The sequence below is a fragment of the Mustela nigripes genome, chromosome 9, assembly GCF_022355385.1.
Source record: "Mustela nigripes isolate SB6536 chromosome 9, MUSNIG.SB6536, whole genome shotgun sequence".
Taxonomy (NCBI): domain Eukaryota; kingdom Metazoa; phylum Chordata; class Mammalia; order Carnivora; family Mustelidae; genus Mustela; species Mustela nigripes.
Genome location: NC_081565.1, coordinates 38,287,719 through 38,301,388, shown reverse-complemented (window position 1 = coordinate 38,301,388; position 13,670 = coordinate 38,287,719). Strand labels below are relative to the sequence as shown.

Sequence of the window (13,670 nt, the reverse complement as noted above, 5' to 3'; positions counted from 1 at the left end):
CTGGAGGCGCCTGGCCTCTTTAGGGTTTGACAGAGAGAGAGAGGAATGAGGCTTTTTAAAGATGTGAATGACCCACCCTCCTGGTTCTGCGAGCGTCCCCCACGTCTCTGTGGCTGCAGAGATTGCCACGGGTCCCGCGGCCTCTGCGGAGACACTGTTCTCTTGATCCATCTCCCTGGGAGGCAAAGAGCAGTTTTACTCTTGCATTTGCTGCTGTTTGGAGTAGTTAAGTCTAGGGGCAATGGTAGCTAATCCAAGGAGAATAGGATGATTGCCTTTTTCAGTTTACACCTTTAAAATTCTAGTTATTAGTCTTGTTTTCTGAGCCCACAGATTTGTAAACTCCTGCACACGGGCGAACACATTTCTTACTAAACAGCATATTTCTAGGTTTTTTGTCCTCTTGGCTGGCCCCTCATTTAGTGGGGAGGGGTGGGAAGTCTCCCGCATCTGTGTGGCACTGCGAGCGCTCTCCCCTCAAAGGGGCCGATTCGGTGACTCCGAGGCCACCCTTTCTCCAGCCTCTGCCATTGCAGCGGCCACCCTCCAGCGGCTCACACAGGTCACCTCTCGCTTCCTCCCTTCCCGTGGTCCCCTACCCGAGTTTTCTCTCTCTGGTGACCCTGCTGTCCTCCAGTCCCCCGCCCGCATGGCCGTCATGCAGCAAACCCACACAGTCATTTAGAAACCTTTCCTTACCAGCACTTCTAAATCCAGGGAGTCCATGTGGAAATCCACACTGCCAGACTTGCTTGAAAAATAGGATGATCTTTCCCCACGGGGAATTAGGAGACAGTAGCAGTTCCCAGCACAGCCACTGGCAGAAAGACACTCTCCCCGGCATTCTCTGGTGCCCGTGACAGGCGTCTGGCTTGTCCTCCGGCCTCCATGGAGGCAGGGACTGCTTCTCAGCCAGCGCCTCTCTCCACAATCACCTAGCACCAGCCTTAGTACATGCACAAAGAGCTATTTCTCTAAAACTTGTGACTTGTTTTCAAAAAGTGGCATGCACGTGGGTAAGAATGCACACGATATGAAAGGATGTACGGTGGACACTGAGTCTTACTCCCCGTCTTGACTTCCCTGCCCCAGTTGCAGCAGCCAGTCCCTTTTGTGTTTTAATGAAGAAATGGGCCTGTCTGTGGAGACAAGAACCACTTGTCACTTTTCATCCCCCCCCAAACAGTTATTTCCTGTACAGACAGACCTCATTTTATGGTGCTGTGCAAACACTGCGGTTTGGACAGATTGAAGGTTTGTGGCAACCCTGCATTGAGCAAGTCTCCTGCCACCAACAGCGTTTGTTCTAGTGTCTGTGTGTCACATTGTGACAATGTTCATGATACGTCCAGCTTCTTCACTGTTGCATTTGGCGTGGTGCTCTGTGGTCCGAGATGACGACTCCCTGGAAGCTTAGATGATGGTCAGCATTTTTTAGCAATGAAGGTTTTCTTCATTAAAATCGGCACATTTTTTTTTAGACATGATACTGTTGCATGCTTGCTAGATTACAGTATAGTGTCAGCGTTTATATGCACTGGGAAACCAGCAACTTCAGTGGACTCACTTTACTGCAATATTTACTGTATTGTGGTGGCTGGAAGGGAACCCACGTTATCCCCCGAGGCATGCCCACAGGTGTTTTTTCATTTTACAGTAATGTGTTGATCACGCCACATCAGTCGTCCCCAGAATATGTTGAATATTTAAGTATTCATAAAACTCCTGGGTTAATTGGGTAATGTTACTATTTTTTATTTAAGATTTTCTCTTTAAGTAATCTCTACATCCAGCATGGGGTTTGAACTCGCAACTCTGAGATCCAGAGCCGCACAATCCACCGACCGAGTCAGCCAGGCACCCCAGAAATGTTACTCTTCTTATCTCAAAATTAAGACTGTTTTCCCAAGGGGTAGGACTGGAAAGCAGGTCTTCCAACTCCTTCTCCAGTGCATCAGCTCTGAGTTGTACAGTTACTTGAGATTGCCGTTTATCTGTGTGGTGGAGTCCAGGAACAGTGTCCTCCTTTGTTCACGGCTTACAGTTTATACAAAGATACGTAAGTCCTGGCTGAAGCTGGGGTAGAGGGTCTCCTCCACACATATCTGGGTAGTTTGGGCCTTTATGCTCCTCTGCAGGAACAGAGATTCCCCGATTGAACACTGCGTTGCCACCACATGCAAAAGTGAATCAGGAGGGGCGCCTGGGTGGCTCAGTGGGTTAAGCTGCTGCCTTCGGCTCAGGTCATGATCTCAGGGTCCTGGGATCGAGTCCCGCATCGGGCTCTCTGCTCAGCGGGGAGCCTGCTTCTCCCTCTCTCTCTCTCTGCCTGCCTCTCTGCCTACTTGTGATGTCTCTCTGTCAAACAAATAAATAAAACCTTAAAAAAAATAAAAATAAAAAAAAAATTTAAAAAGCTAATTAAAAAAAAAAAAAGTGAATCAGGAAGACTTCAAACTAACACATTAATGTCAAATGCTGCAGAGACTGTTACAACAGAAAATAGCTGCTTCTGAGCCCCTACTTACAGAGTTCAAATTTTATACAATTGTATGTCATCTGTATGGACCTTTTACCTCCTGTCAAGAAAGACAGGAGTCCAGCTCAGAAGTTTGTGATTTACCATGAGACACAGCATACCTTATCAGTGGAAGAAGGTTGGAAAGTTTATAGCCATCAGACAAAAGAAGTTTGGGATTTTATGTGCTCTTTAGAGGTGAATGCTAGCTTTCACAATAGCTTCACAGAAGCCCATTTTATTTGCTAAGATACCATTCTTAGAGTCATGTATATCCCACCTCCTCCTACTTTGAAAAGATAAGTGATGTCGTGAAGTGGATATGTACCATAATCATTAAAGAGGGCAATTATACCTCAGAATCAGTGAAATCCAGCTTTGAGAGTAGAAATTAAATGTTCTCCCTTTTTTATCTTTTTTCTTTTCTCAGGGACACGTGGCCGTCAAGAATCATGAGCAACCCATTTGCGCACCTTGTTGAGCCTTTGGATCTTGCACAACCAGGAAAGAAATTCTTCAATTTGAATAAATTGAAGGATTCAAGATATGGTAGGTCCATGGCTCTCTGATGTCATTGTTATCAGAGCAGTTAGAGTCTTGTTTACATAATAATTAAGCTATGTAACTAATTAGCCTTTAGGAGAGTTGAAAGAGGGAGTAGCAGAAGTGTCTGAATGATCTTGGATTAAGCACACAAACTCACACACACAGCCTTTCTTACATTGCGCATTTTCAAGTAAGTAATAATAATTATAATCATGTGATATTTATGTAACATTTACAGTATATAGAGTGTTTATATATACATATTATATTATTTAATCTGTATAACAGTCCTGTGAGGTCACATTTATAAAACATAAGAAGACCTGAGGAAGCTGAGGCCCAGAGAGGGTCAGTGATATGACCAAATAACAACTATGTGGGTAGTAGAATTAGACAAAAACAGGTCTCTTTTATTCCAAACCCTCTACTTTCTACCTGAGCACTCTAATCTTTTCTAAATAGTATTGGTGAATAATTTTCATAGATCAGGATAGAACATTTCTTTTATAAATAAGCAAAATAGTTTTTCTTATGAATTACCATTGTCTTATCCTTAGACCCATTACCAGGGCAGTCCTATGTGGTATTCAGGCTTGTATTTCCTTTGAAAGGTGTATGTGACTGTCTTTGGTCTTAATTACAACAGTTGTAAAGGAGTTATTTTCTCATTTCTTAAACACTAGTTTTCAATAAGAAATATTACTTAACATGTGTGTTACTTGCCAACATATAATACAGTAAATATCTAGATTGATTTCTTTCATGATAACTTAAGGGAAACTCTGTTTTTGGAATCCAAGGTAAGGCAACAATTTATTATGAAAGAATTAAGTATAAATATATATTTATTTTTGCTTAGTCTGTGGGTATTTTCAAGTACCAAATGTCTCTTAAACCCATTCGATATGCTTATATTTTAAACTGTGGAAATCCCAATTTAAACTAGTCCTCTTTCCCTATTGGAAGAGTAGTCTGATGCCTTATATCGAGTTTATATAGAGATTGGCTTTAACTAGCCCTTATGAGAAGGTGTCTCGTGGCTTTTGTTTGTTTTGTTATGCTTTCTCCTTTTTCCCCTAGAACGCTTACCATTTTCAATCAGAGTCCTCCTGGAGGCAGCCGTTCGGAACTGCGATCAGTTTTTGGTGAAGAAAAATGACATCGAAAACATCCTAAATTGGAATGTCATGCAGCATAAGAACATAGAAGTGCCATTTAAGCCTGCCCGCGTCATCCTGCAGGACTTCACGTGAGCCTAATGTCACTCCACTCCCCTCTTCACCACCTCCCTTGTCAACCTTTAGATCAAGCTTCACACACGTACGCGCACACAGAGTACCTGTATAATTTATCACCCAATATCCAGACACTTTTGAAAACGTAAATGGTGTGTTATCCTGGACAGCACAAGATTGTCTCGGACACACTAGGATGTGTAGTCACGCCACCGCTTCCAATGGCGAAGGTTATCATCTTTGGTCTGGGAGATCCTAGTCTTAGGTACATTAGAAGAAGGTGGAAGAAATAGCATTAGGTAGGGCTATCTTGGAATCTTCTCTCCCTCCCATCCTGTTACCCACATAGCCAGTTTCAAACAGCTGTCTTTAGAACAGTGATGTGCTGTCCCCTTAGGGGAGACTTGGAGGTGACAGGGCCTGACCTGTTGCCGTTAAGCCTCAGTTCAGATCCTACTATTCCCAGGACTCTTTACTCCTCATCATGGTCTGTTGTTTTAGACACTGCCTTTCCTTTTTCTTTTTTTTTTTTTTTTAAGATTTTATTTATTTGACAGAGAGAGAGGTCACAAGTAGGCAGAGAGGCAGGCAGAGAGAGGGGTAAAGCAGGCTCCCTGCTCAGCAGAGAGCCCAGTGCCGGGCTCAATCCCAGGACCCTGAGATCATGACCTGAGCTGAAGGCAGAGGCTTAACCCACTGAGCCACCCAGGCGCCCCTGCCTTTCCATTTTTAAGTGATGTTTTTTTATTCCTTCTAGAGACCAAATTTCATTTTTCTAGAAGACAGTCTAGAGAACAAATTTTACACTCTAAAATAATAAAATGGAATGATTCAACCTAGTGTCAATTTGATTCATAGCATACTTCTCTGAATTACATCCATTTCTTGAAATTTGGTCTGAAGTTGGAGGTCAGATCCATGGATCTTCTCTAGGCTTTTGTCTCCCCATCATATGTATGGGAATCAGCCATGGCAGTAACGTTCCCAGAGTTTTTTAAGTGCCTGCTTTCCCAAAGTCTCTGGTTAAACCCTACTTGTTGTTAACTTTAATGCAATGACAAAGCTTCATGTAGAGATACCACCCAGTTATGGCACTTACTACCAATGTCTGCTCAAGGAAAGGTGTTTAGCAGCTTCCACTCTTCTGAGTCATCCATTGCTCACCCCACTGATGAAAACTGGCTCATGGCCGGTATTGTCAGTGGAGACCAAAGCTGACCATTCCAAGGACACTTGTTCAACAGTTTTGTCTTCTGCTTAACGCTCTATTTTCTTAGGGGTGTGCCAGCTGTGGTTGACTTTGCTGCCATGCGTGATGCCGTGAAGAAGTTAGGAGGAGATCCCGAGAAAATAAACCCCATCTGTCCCGCCGATCTTGTAATTGATCATTCCATCCAGGTGGACTTCAACAGAAGGTGAGAGATTAGGATCAATACTTGGGTTTTCTGTTTTGTGCAGTCTTGCAGTTCAAGTCTTCCTTGTTGGTGTATGTAGATAAACAGAAGAAAATCTTTAAAAGATGTGTTCAGAAAAACTCAAACTTACTATAGATTTTCCAGTGAAGATTTTTTAGTAGTAGTAGTAGTATTTTTTTAATGTTTTTTTTTTTTTTTTCTTTTTACTCCTTCTGGGGCCCAGGCTGAAGGAGAAAGCAGCTATCTGGTGATCACCACAGAGGCTCGAGAAGCCAAGTGGGAACCCACAGTATCTCTTGAGGATTAGATCAGGGCAGGCATAGAATCAATTCTCTTCACAGTGACATTAATCAAAGCAAGTCCAGCCCTAAATTAGGGGTGGGGAATACACTCCATCTGTTGTAGGAATAACTGCCGGATTATACAGGGAGGGCAACCAGGTACTGCTAGAAGAATAACTGAATAGTTATTATCAACTATGAGTGGGGAAAGAGGCAACTATACCACATTCAGTGCTGGAGAAATTAATTATTTGGGAGAGAGAGCGATGCCTATGAATTAAAGCTTTAATATTTTTTAAGTTAAATCATCAAAAAACTTAGAAGAAAATTATGTATATGTCAGATGTCTTGAGGAGACCTTTCTAAATTTAAAAAACAAAGAATGAAGCAAAGAAGAAAAAGAACTGTAGTTTTAATGACTTCAAAATTAACAGTAAATATCTTTAAAAAGATTTGCCACAAATAAGACAGAGGGTTAATATTCTTAATATATAAACAGTGTGCCTAATCCATTCAAAAATAGTAAAACTCAGCAGATAAATGGGCAAAGGAAAATGGAAATATCACAATAAAAGGAAAAGCAAGTGAACACTATATAAATCCTTTTCAACTTCAGAAGTAATAAAAAGTAGATTAAATTCTTGAGATACCATTTTCTCTTATCAATGTAATTAAGGTTAGAAAATAAACATTATTAATTATAAAGGTGTCATGAAGGAGACACTTTTATGCACTGCTAATAATAAATTAGGAACGATGAAAGCAGTGTGTATGAAGATTAATTAGAAATTGTCATATCCTTTGTGCTGGAATTTCCACTTCAGAGCATTACCCCTTCATAGATAATCTGGAAATTCAGGAGTAGCTTAATCACTAAATAGTGTTCATTAAATCATTATTTATAATAATGGAAACCTAGAAGCATTCTTAATGTCCAACAAAGGAGAATGATTTATTAAATTATGGTATGTCCTTAAAGTGAATTATTAGGTAACATTTACTATTATAATTATAAAGTGTCATGGAACATGCTCGTGTCAGAGCTCAATGAGCCAGATATAAATTGCATGTATATTGTGATCTCAGCTAGATGAAAAGTTATACAGAGATTAAAAGATTAGAAAAACTTCTAAATGATTTATTTCTGGGATTGTAAGAAGCTATTGTTTTTATAATAAAAACTCATTTAACAGTATGAAACAAACCATTCAAAGAGGAAAAAAAAAACTTGCTTCCTTGGAGATTTAAATGGGTTCCATACAGCTTCAAGAGAACTGGGGTAACTGGCCATTCTCAGATTAAGGTTGCCATTGTAAAAACCAGATAAATTCAGGATAAAGAAAAATGTGCTTTGTCCTCTGAATTGACGGTTCTTGGAACAAACGGATCCTAAGCAGCTGTTCCCTTTCCTTTGGACTCTAACCTCATCCTTAGGCAACTTGTCTTTTTTTTTTTTTTTTTTTTTTGTCCCTTAAATCACGTGAGCTCAATTTAATGGTTTGGTGTCAAAGGGAAGAATTAAAAATACATCCACAAAATGTTATTCAATTTGAGAAAAAAGATATTTCCCAACACCCCACTGCAGAATTTATAAAAGTAGCCTTGGGGCGCCTGGGTGGCTCAGTGGGTTAAGCCTCTGCCTTCGGCTCAGGTCATGATCTCGGGGTGCTGGGATTGAGCCCCGCATCGGGCTCTCTGCCTGCCTCTCTGCCTACTTGTGATCTCTCTCTCTGTGTCAAATAAATACATAAAATCTTTAAAAAAAATAAAATAAAATAAAAAATAAAAGTAGCCTCACAAAAGCATGGGCAACTTTATCTTTCTTGGAGACTCTGATTGGCATTGATGATTTACCTTGATTTCACTGCCTGGAAGGTGAAAGGACTGGTGGGGACAGAATTGTAATTGTTTTAATGTCTGACTCAAAATTCAAAGAGCTCCTGACTGTTGATTAAGCAGTATGAATCTGGGGTATCACAAAGTTCGCTGTAATTTATTTTTCCTCTTTAAACCTTGAAATCTATCAGCTCCAGTTTCAATTTTTTTATGGACCCTTTTCATTTATACGGCACTACTGAAAACATTATTATGAAAACAGCAAAGTCCAGTGGGGACCTAGGGGGAAGGACTTTGATCCAAACTGATACCAAAATCTGGGAACACTTTTTTTTTTTTTTTTTTTAATGAAAGACAACATTTCTGTTAGAAGTATTTTCATTGGTGGTGTTTTGTTTTTATTGCTTGAATCTGGTTTTGCAATTTGACCTCCCAGTCTCTTTCTTCATTTTTGTAAGGAATTAAATATGATATGTCCCAACTTCTGTGAAACTGTGTGCTATGGGCTGATTTTCAGGTATTTCCAGACATGAACTAGAAAAACTGTGGATGGGGTGCTCAGATGATAAGTATTCCCATTTAAGTATTTCTGAGCTCTTTGCCTGGTTTGAATAAAAATAATTGGCCTCAACATTTTTAGGAATGAAGGGTCTAACTAACTCATTATTGTAAAGTTTTTCAAAGTTATCTCAAAAATAACCTTTAAAAAAAAAAAAACCAACAAGATAAAATAACAATTTCTGGCTGGATTTTGTGGGTATGGAAACTATCTCCTCTGTAAATACTGATGAGTATTTACAGAGGAGTACCATTAAATGTAATACTCAGAAAGTTTGAAATACATCCAAATCTGAATTCAAACTATGTAACTAAGGAGACATTTCCGCTTTAGTCTGTGAGGCCATTCATATTCAGAGACCTTATTAAAAGCTCAGTTGATTGGCGAATTTAGGGAAGTCCTGAGTGGTAGAAAAATCTGAATTCTAGGTCTGTTTACTCACTCATTCCAGGAACTAGCACTGTTAATTTGAGCCAAAAAAGGTGTTTTGTTTTAATGAGTAAATAGGCTTTCACCTGGAATTAACCTGTCTTACAACAGCCTAAGCATTACTGGCTTTTGCTTGTCCTGTGAATATGCTATTTAAGTCAGGCTGACGTGCCAGCATTCTCCGGGGTAAATGTCACCCTTCCAACCCTGCTTTTCTGCTGTCCTTCTAGTGCTGGGAAGGATCAGTGAGGGAAAGAGACCGTGACTGGTCATCCACAAGTGTTCCGAGTAGGAGAGCTAGAACCTGGGGCTCCAGGGTGGCTCAGTGGGTTAATCCTCTGCCTTAAGCTCAGATCATGATCTCGGGGTCCTGGGATCAAGCCCTGCATCTGGCTCTCTGCTCAGTAGGGAGCCTGCTTCCCCCTCTTTCTCTTCCTGGTGTTTTGCCTACTTATGATCGCACTCTTTCTCTCTCTCTCTGTGTCAAATACATACATAAAATCTTTTAAAAAAAGAAGAAGAAGAAGAGCTAGAGCCAGAGGCATATGATTAAGGGCCCCATATGATTAAGAGCAATGTTCCAAGATGGCTTCCTTAAATCTGTTATAGACCTACTGTGTATTTGTTTAAGAAACAGGTTAGTTTAGAAGAGAGAAAATTAAAGAACACATGACTTCAGTGCAGTTGCTAAGTGGAGTAATCACGGAGAAGGAAGCAAATCATCCTGACCTGGGGAGTTGAGAGGGTTCTGCCGGGAGCATCACATGCTCCAGGTCCTGAAGGAGCTTTACAAGGAGGGAAGCTCTGGAAAAGGCACTCGGCACAGAGAGAATGGAGTGTGGGGAAGTGAGGTTTGGGAGAGTATGAGGGCTTCAGTGTGGCTGAAGCTGAAGAAGGTTTGTACCAGGTAATAGGAGAGGACTTAAGAAGGAAGCTTGAGGTCACACGGAAGGACTTCGTTTTTTAAGGCAAGGGATTCGTACTTTATGTAGAAATGGAAAGCCGTCGGCAGGTTCCAGGTGGGTCATGATGATCTGTGCTTTAGCCAATGGATTCTGGCGAAGGTACAAAGGTAGGCAGAACAGACGGACAGGAGCCAGTTAGGCTATTTCTGGAATAAATGCTTTGATAGTTGCAGAAACTAAGTGGTGGGAGGGGAGGTCATTAGATGATGTAGAAAAGTGGGAGTAGGGATGAGATGCGGGAAGGAAACTCAGGCATTAGGGTTTCACCCATTGACGGTGTGGTGTCCGCGGTATTCCTCATACAGGAAATGTGGATGTGGATGGAGCCTTCAGTGGACTAGTGAGAAAGAGATGAGTGCCTGGAGGAGTAGCTGCCCTGGTCCAGAGACTGCTGTTCCGGGGGCAGCATTCTTGTCCTGCCTCATCCTTCTGTGCTGGCATCTCTCCTTTCTCTGCCTTTTGCTTTTCTCTAACACATACACTCACAGGCCTTCATACTCTACATCAGGGATCAGCACATTTTTTTAAGGACTAGTAGTAAATATTATAGGTTTTGCTGGCTGCATACTGTCTCCGCTCACATACCCTTTTTTTTTTTTTACAACCTGTACCAATATAAAAATTATTGCTTGCTTGAGGGCCAAACATGGACAGGTATTGGGCCAGATTTGGCCTGTGGAGCTAGAATTTATGGCTGCCTACTCTAAGGCACCCTCAGGAACTGATTCCATCAAAGCAACTCACACGGGGGCCTGGGTGGCTCGGTGAGTCAAGCGTCTGCCTTCAGCTCAGATCATGATCCTGGAGTCCTGGGACGGAGTCCTGCATCGGGCTCCTTGCTCAGCGGTAACTGAATGTGCTCTTTGTCAATGCTAAGTGCTTCCAATCCTTTTTTGCCCAAGGAGCACCTGCCTGTCTTTATCTGGTTGATGCCACATGTCCTTCAGACTGCCTCAGTGTCACTTTCTTCTGGAAGGTATCCCCACCCCCAGTCTGAATCTGCGACCTTTTCTGAGTGTTCCCCCGGTACCACGGCAGTGACCATCACACTCTTACAGTTGCCTGCTTGCTTCTCTACATTGCCCAGCAGGCTCTGAGCAGTGCACACACTGCTCTTAGACCCTTGTGTTCCCAGCGGGGGCACAGAGTAGGCTTTCTGGGTCATTAATAAGTGAAGGAAGAACGTAGATGAGACATAGAGAATGGTTGTAGGGGACAGGCCCCAGGGCCGTCAGACTTGGGCTCAGATGATGGCTCGATCATCAACAAACGTCTGGCCTTGGACAGGTAAGCTCAGCTCTCTGTGCCTTGGCTTCTCTTCTGCACATGGGGCTAAGAGTGGAACCTCTGTGAAGGATGGTTGTGCACACTGATGAGTTCATGTGTGCAAATCACGTGAAGCCTGTGACACGACTGTGCGCTGTGGCTGCCAGCGTTCCAGTTCCGGTTCCAGCGTATACTAGCTGCATGGTCTTGAGCAAGTCTCTTAACCTCTCTGTATCTCAGTTGCCTCTTTTGGAAAAATGTGGGTGTTTGTGGCATCTAATTTAAAGGGTTGCCATGGAGACTAGATGAGAAAATAAATTTTAAATCTTTAGAAGAGTGGCTCATGCCCAGTGAAGTCGGTAAGCATTAATTACTAATTAATGAAGTCTGACTTAGGTCTCAGCTATTAATTCTACTATCCTTTCCTATGTGCACGCAATCCATGGTTTGGTTTATGAGTGTATTCTGTGTGCCTGACCTGCCAAGTCGTAATCCTGGTTTATTCTACCTTGACTCAAAACAATAGATGTGATTTGATTATAAAAATCCTGGAGAAGCTTCTTGATGCCCTGCTCTGCCTGCATCATTCCTGATGGACTGAATGATTTTGAGTAAACCTCAGCATGTAATCTGCCCTTCATAGATGCTCTTGGGTAGCACCATCCTCCTCGGAAACCTCTGTCCAAGAGCTAGGAGATCGTGATTCTATAAATGCCCGTGGCTCCTGGCTCTGCTGATCCTTGTCTCCCAAGAGAAGCAGATGAAAATGCCGCTTGGACCCGGCTCAGTTCAGAGAGGTGTTGTAACGAAGTCACCCATGGGAAAGGAGTACAGAAACAACAGTCCTTTCAGTTTCTAAGCTGCTGTTGTCATCATAATTGTCTGGAGTCTGTTCCTAAAAGTCAGGCTTTGTGATTAGATGAGTTTCAACTTAAATTCACTTAATGTTCGCTACTCACCGTGTATTGTAGGATCCCTTGACCCAAATGATAATTATTCTTTCTACTTTTGTCAATTCCCTCTCGTTTCTCATGTGAATGAATGCATCAGCACCACCTAGCAAGCCTGTGGATGAAATTGTGGGTGCATCTGTTTATCACCAATAAATTCGATGGGTAACATTTCAAGCCTTAAAATGCATATATTTACCTTTTGTCTCTGACAGGACAGACAGTTTACAGAAGAATCAAGACCTGGAATTTGAGAGAAATAGAGAACGATTTGAATTTTTAAAGGTATGGGCGGAGTTTGGTTCCACGGGTTGTTTCTTTATATCCGTGGGTACAGGGGGAGGTGCCGGGGAGGCGGGATGCACAGAAACACACCAGGTGCTCATGGTGTTCTTTCCGTTCTCAATCCTAGTGGGGTTCTCAGGCTTTCCGCAACATGCGGATTATCCCCCCTGGCTCAGGAATCATCCACCAGGTGAATCTGGAGTATTTGGCAAGAGTGGTATTCGATCACGATGGTTATTATTACCCGGACAGCCTCGTGGGCACGGATTCGCACACTACCATGATTGATGGTTTGGGCGTCCTTGGTTGGGGTGAGCATCGTTCCAGGTTTCTCTTCCATATAAGCTTTTCTCTAGTGTGTAGCTTGATTTCCACTCTTACCATGACATCCCAGGAGCATGACTTGGCACGATCTTTTGTCTGTTTTGTTTACTGCTGGATTTCTAGTGCCTAGAAGACTATCTCATGTCTCCTAAGCACTCAGTAATAATGTTTGGAAGAATGAACTGGCATAAAGGTTAGGGATATTTAGAATACATTTAGAATAAATGCAGATCACCTCTGTTTGTTAATAAATGGAGACTCCTGAACCCTATTTCTTTTTTTTTTTTTTTAAGACTTTATTTATTTATTTGACAGAGATCACAAGTAGACAGAGAGGCAGACAGAGAGAGGAGGAAGCAGACTCCCCGCTGAGCAGATAGCCTGATGTGGGGCTCGATCCCAGAACTCTAGGATCATGATCCAAGGGGAAGGCAGAGGCTTTAACCCACTGAGCCACCCAGATTCCCCCTGAACCCCATTTCTTCACTTGCTGTAGAATCAAGGATATTTTGATGCAGGTATCCCGCGGACCGCACTCTGAGAAATAGTTGTTAAAAATTCCGTTAAGGGAAATAGGGAAACCAGAACCCAGCTCTGGACTAGTAAAGCTCTGTAAGGGGACTGGGTTCTGCTTGCGGGATATAGTGAGGCACAGTGAGAGCGGTCCTCCGTCATGCCTTCCTTGCAGGAGTAGGCGGAATCGAAGCCGAAGCCGTCATGCTGGGCCAGCCCATCAGCATGGTGCTTCCGCAGGTGATTGGCTACAAGCTGGTGGGAAATCCCCACCCCCTGGTGACATCCACTGACATCGTGCTCACCATTACCAAGGTAACCATACGCTGCCTCTTCCTGGCTGTGGCGGGTTTGGGGGACACACAGGGAGCGAATGCACAATGGAGTCCTCTTGGTTTCCATGTGCTCTAGGAAACAGGATGTTGATGATTTTTAAAAAGAGATAAGGGGAGAGTTCTGCGGTTAAGTGTTAGTTAATGTTCATTTTATTCTTCCGTGACTGCATGGATCCTTGAAAACAATATTTTGAAAGTGCGAAAGAGTTCAGA

General features: G+C 42.5%; 1 protein-coding gene across 2 annotated transcripts in view; it reads left to right on the top strand.

Moving 5' to 3' along the window:
• ACO1 (aconitase 1) overlaps nt 1–13,670 on the top strand; it is a 56,268-nt gene that overhangs the window by 18,454 nt on the left and 24,144 nt on the right. For both annotated transcript variants that reach the window (XM_059411524.1, XM_059411523.1), the window contains 6 exons: nt 2,949–3,067; nt 4,145–4,313; nt 5,577–5,714; nt 12,216–12,285; nt 12,413–12,596; nt 13,298–13,437. In XM_059411524.1, the coding sequence (XP_059267507.1) occupies nt 2,971–3,067; nt 4,145–4,313; nt 5,577–5,714; nt 12,216–12,285; nt 12,413–12,596; nt 13,298–13,437 (798 nt within the window). In that variant the 5' untranslated portion in view covers nt 2,949–2,970. The remainder of the gene's footprint in view (nt 1–2,948; nt 3,068–4,144; nt 4,314–5,576; nt 5,715–12,215; nt 12,286–12,412; nt 12,597–13,297; nt 13,438–13,670) is intronic.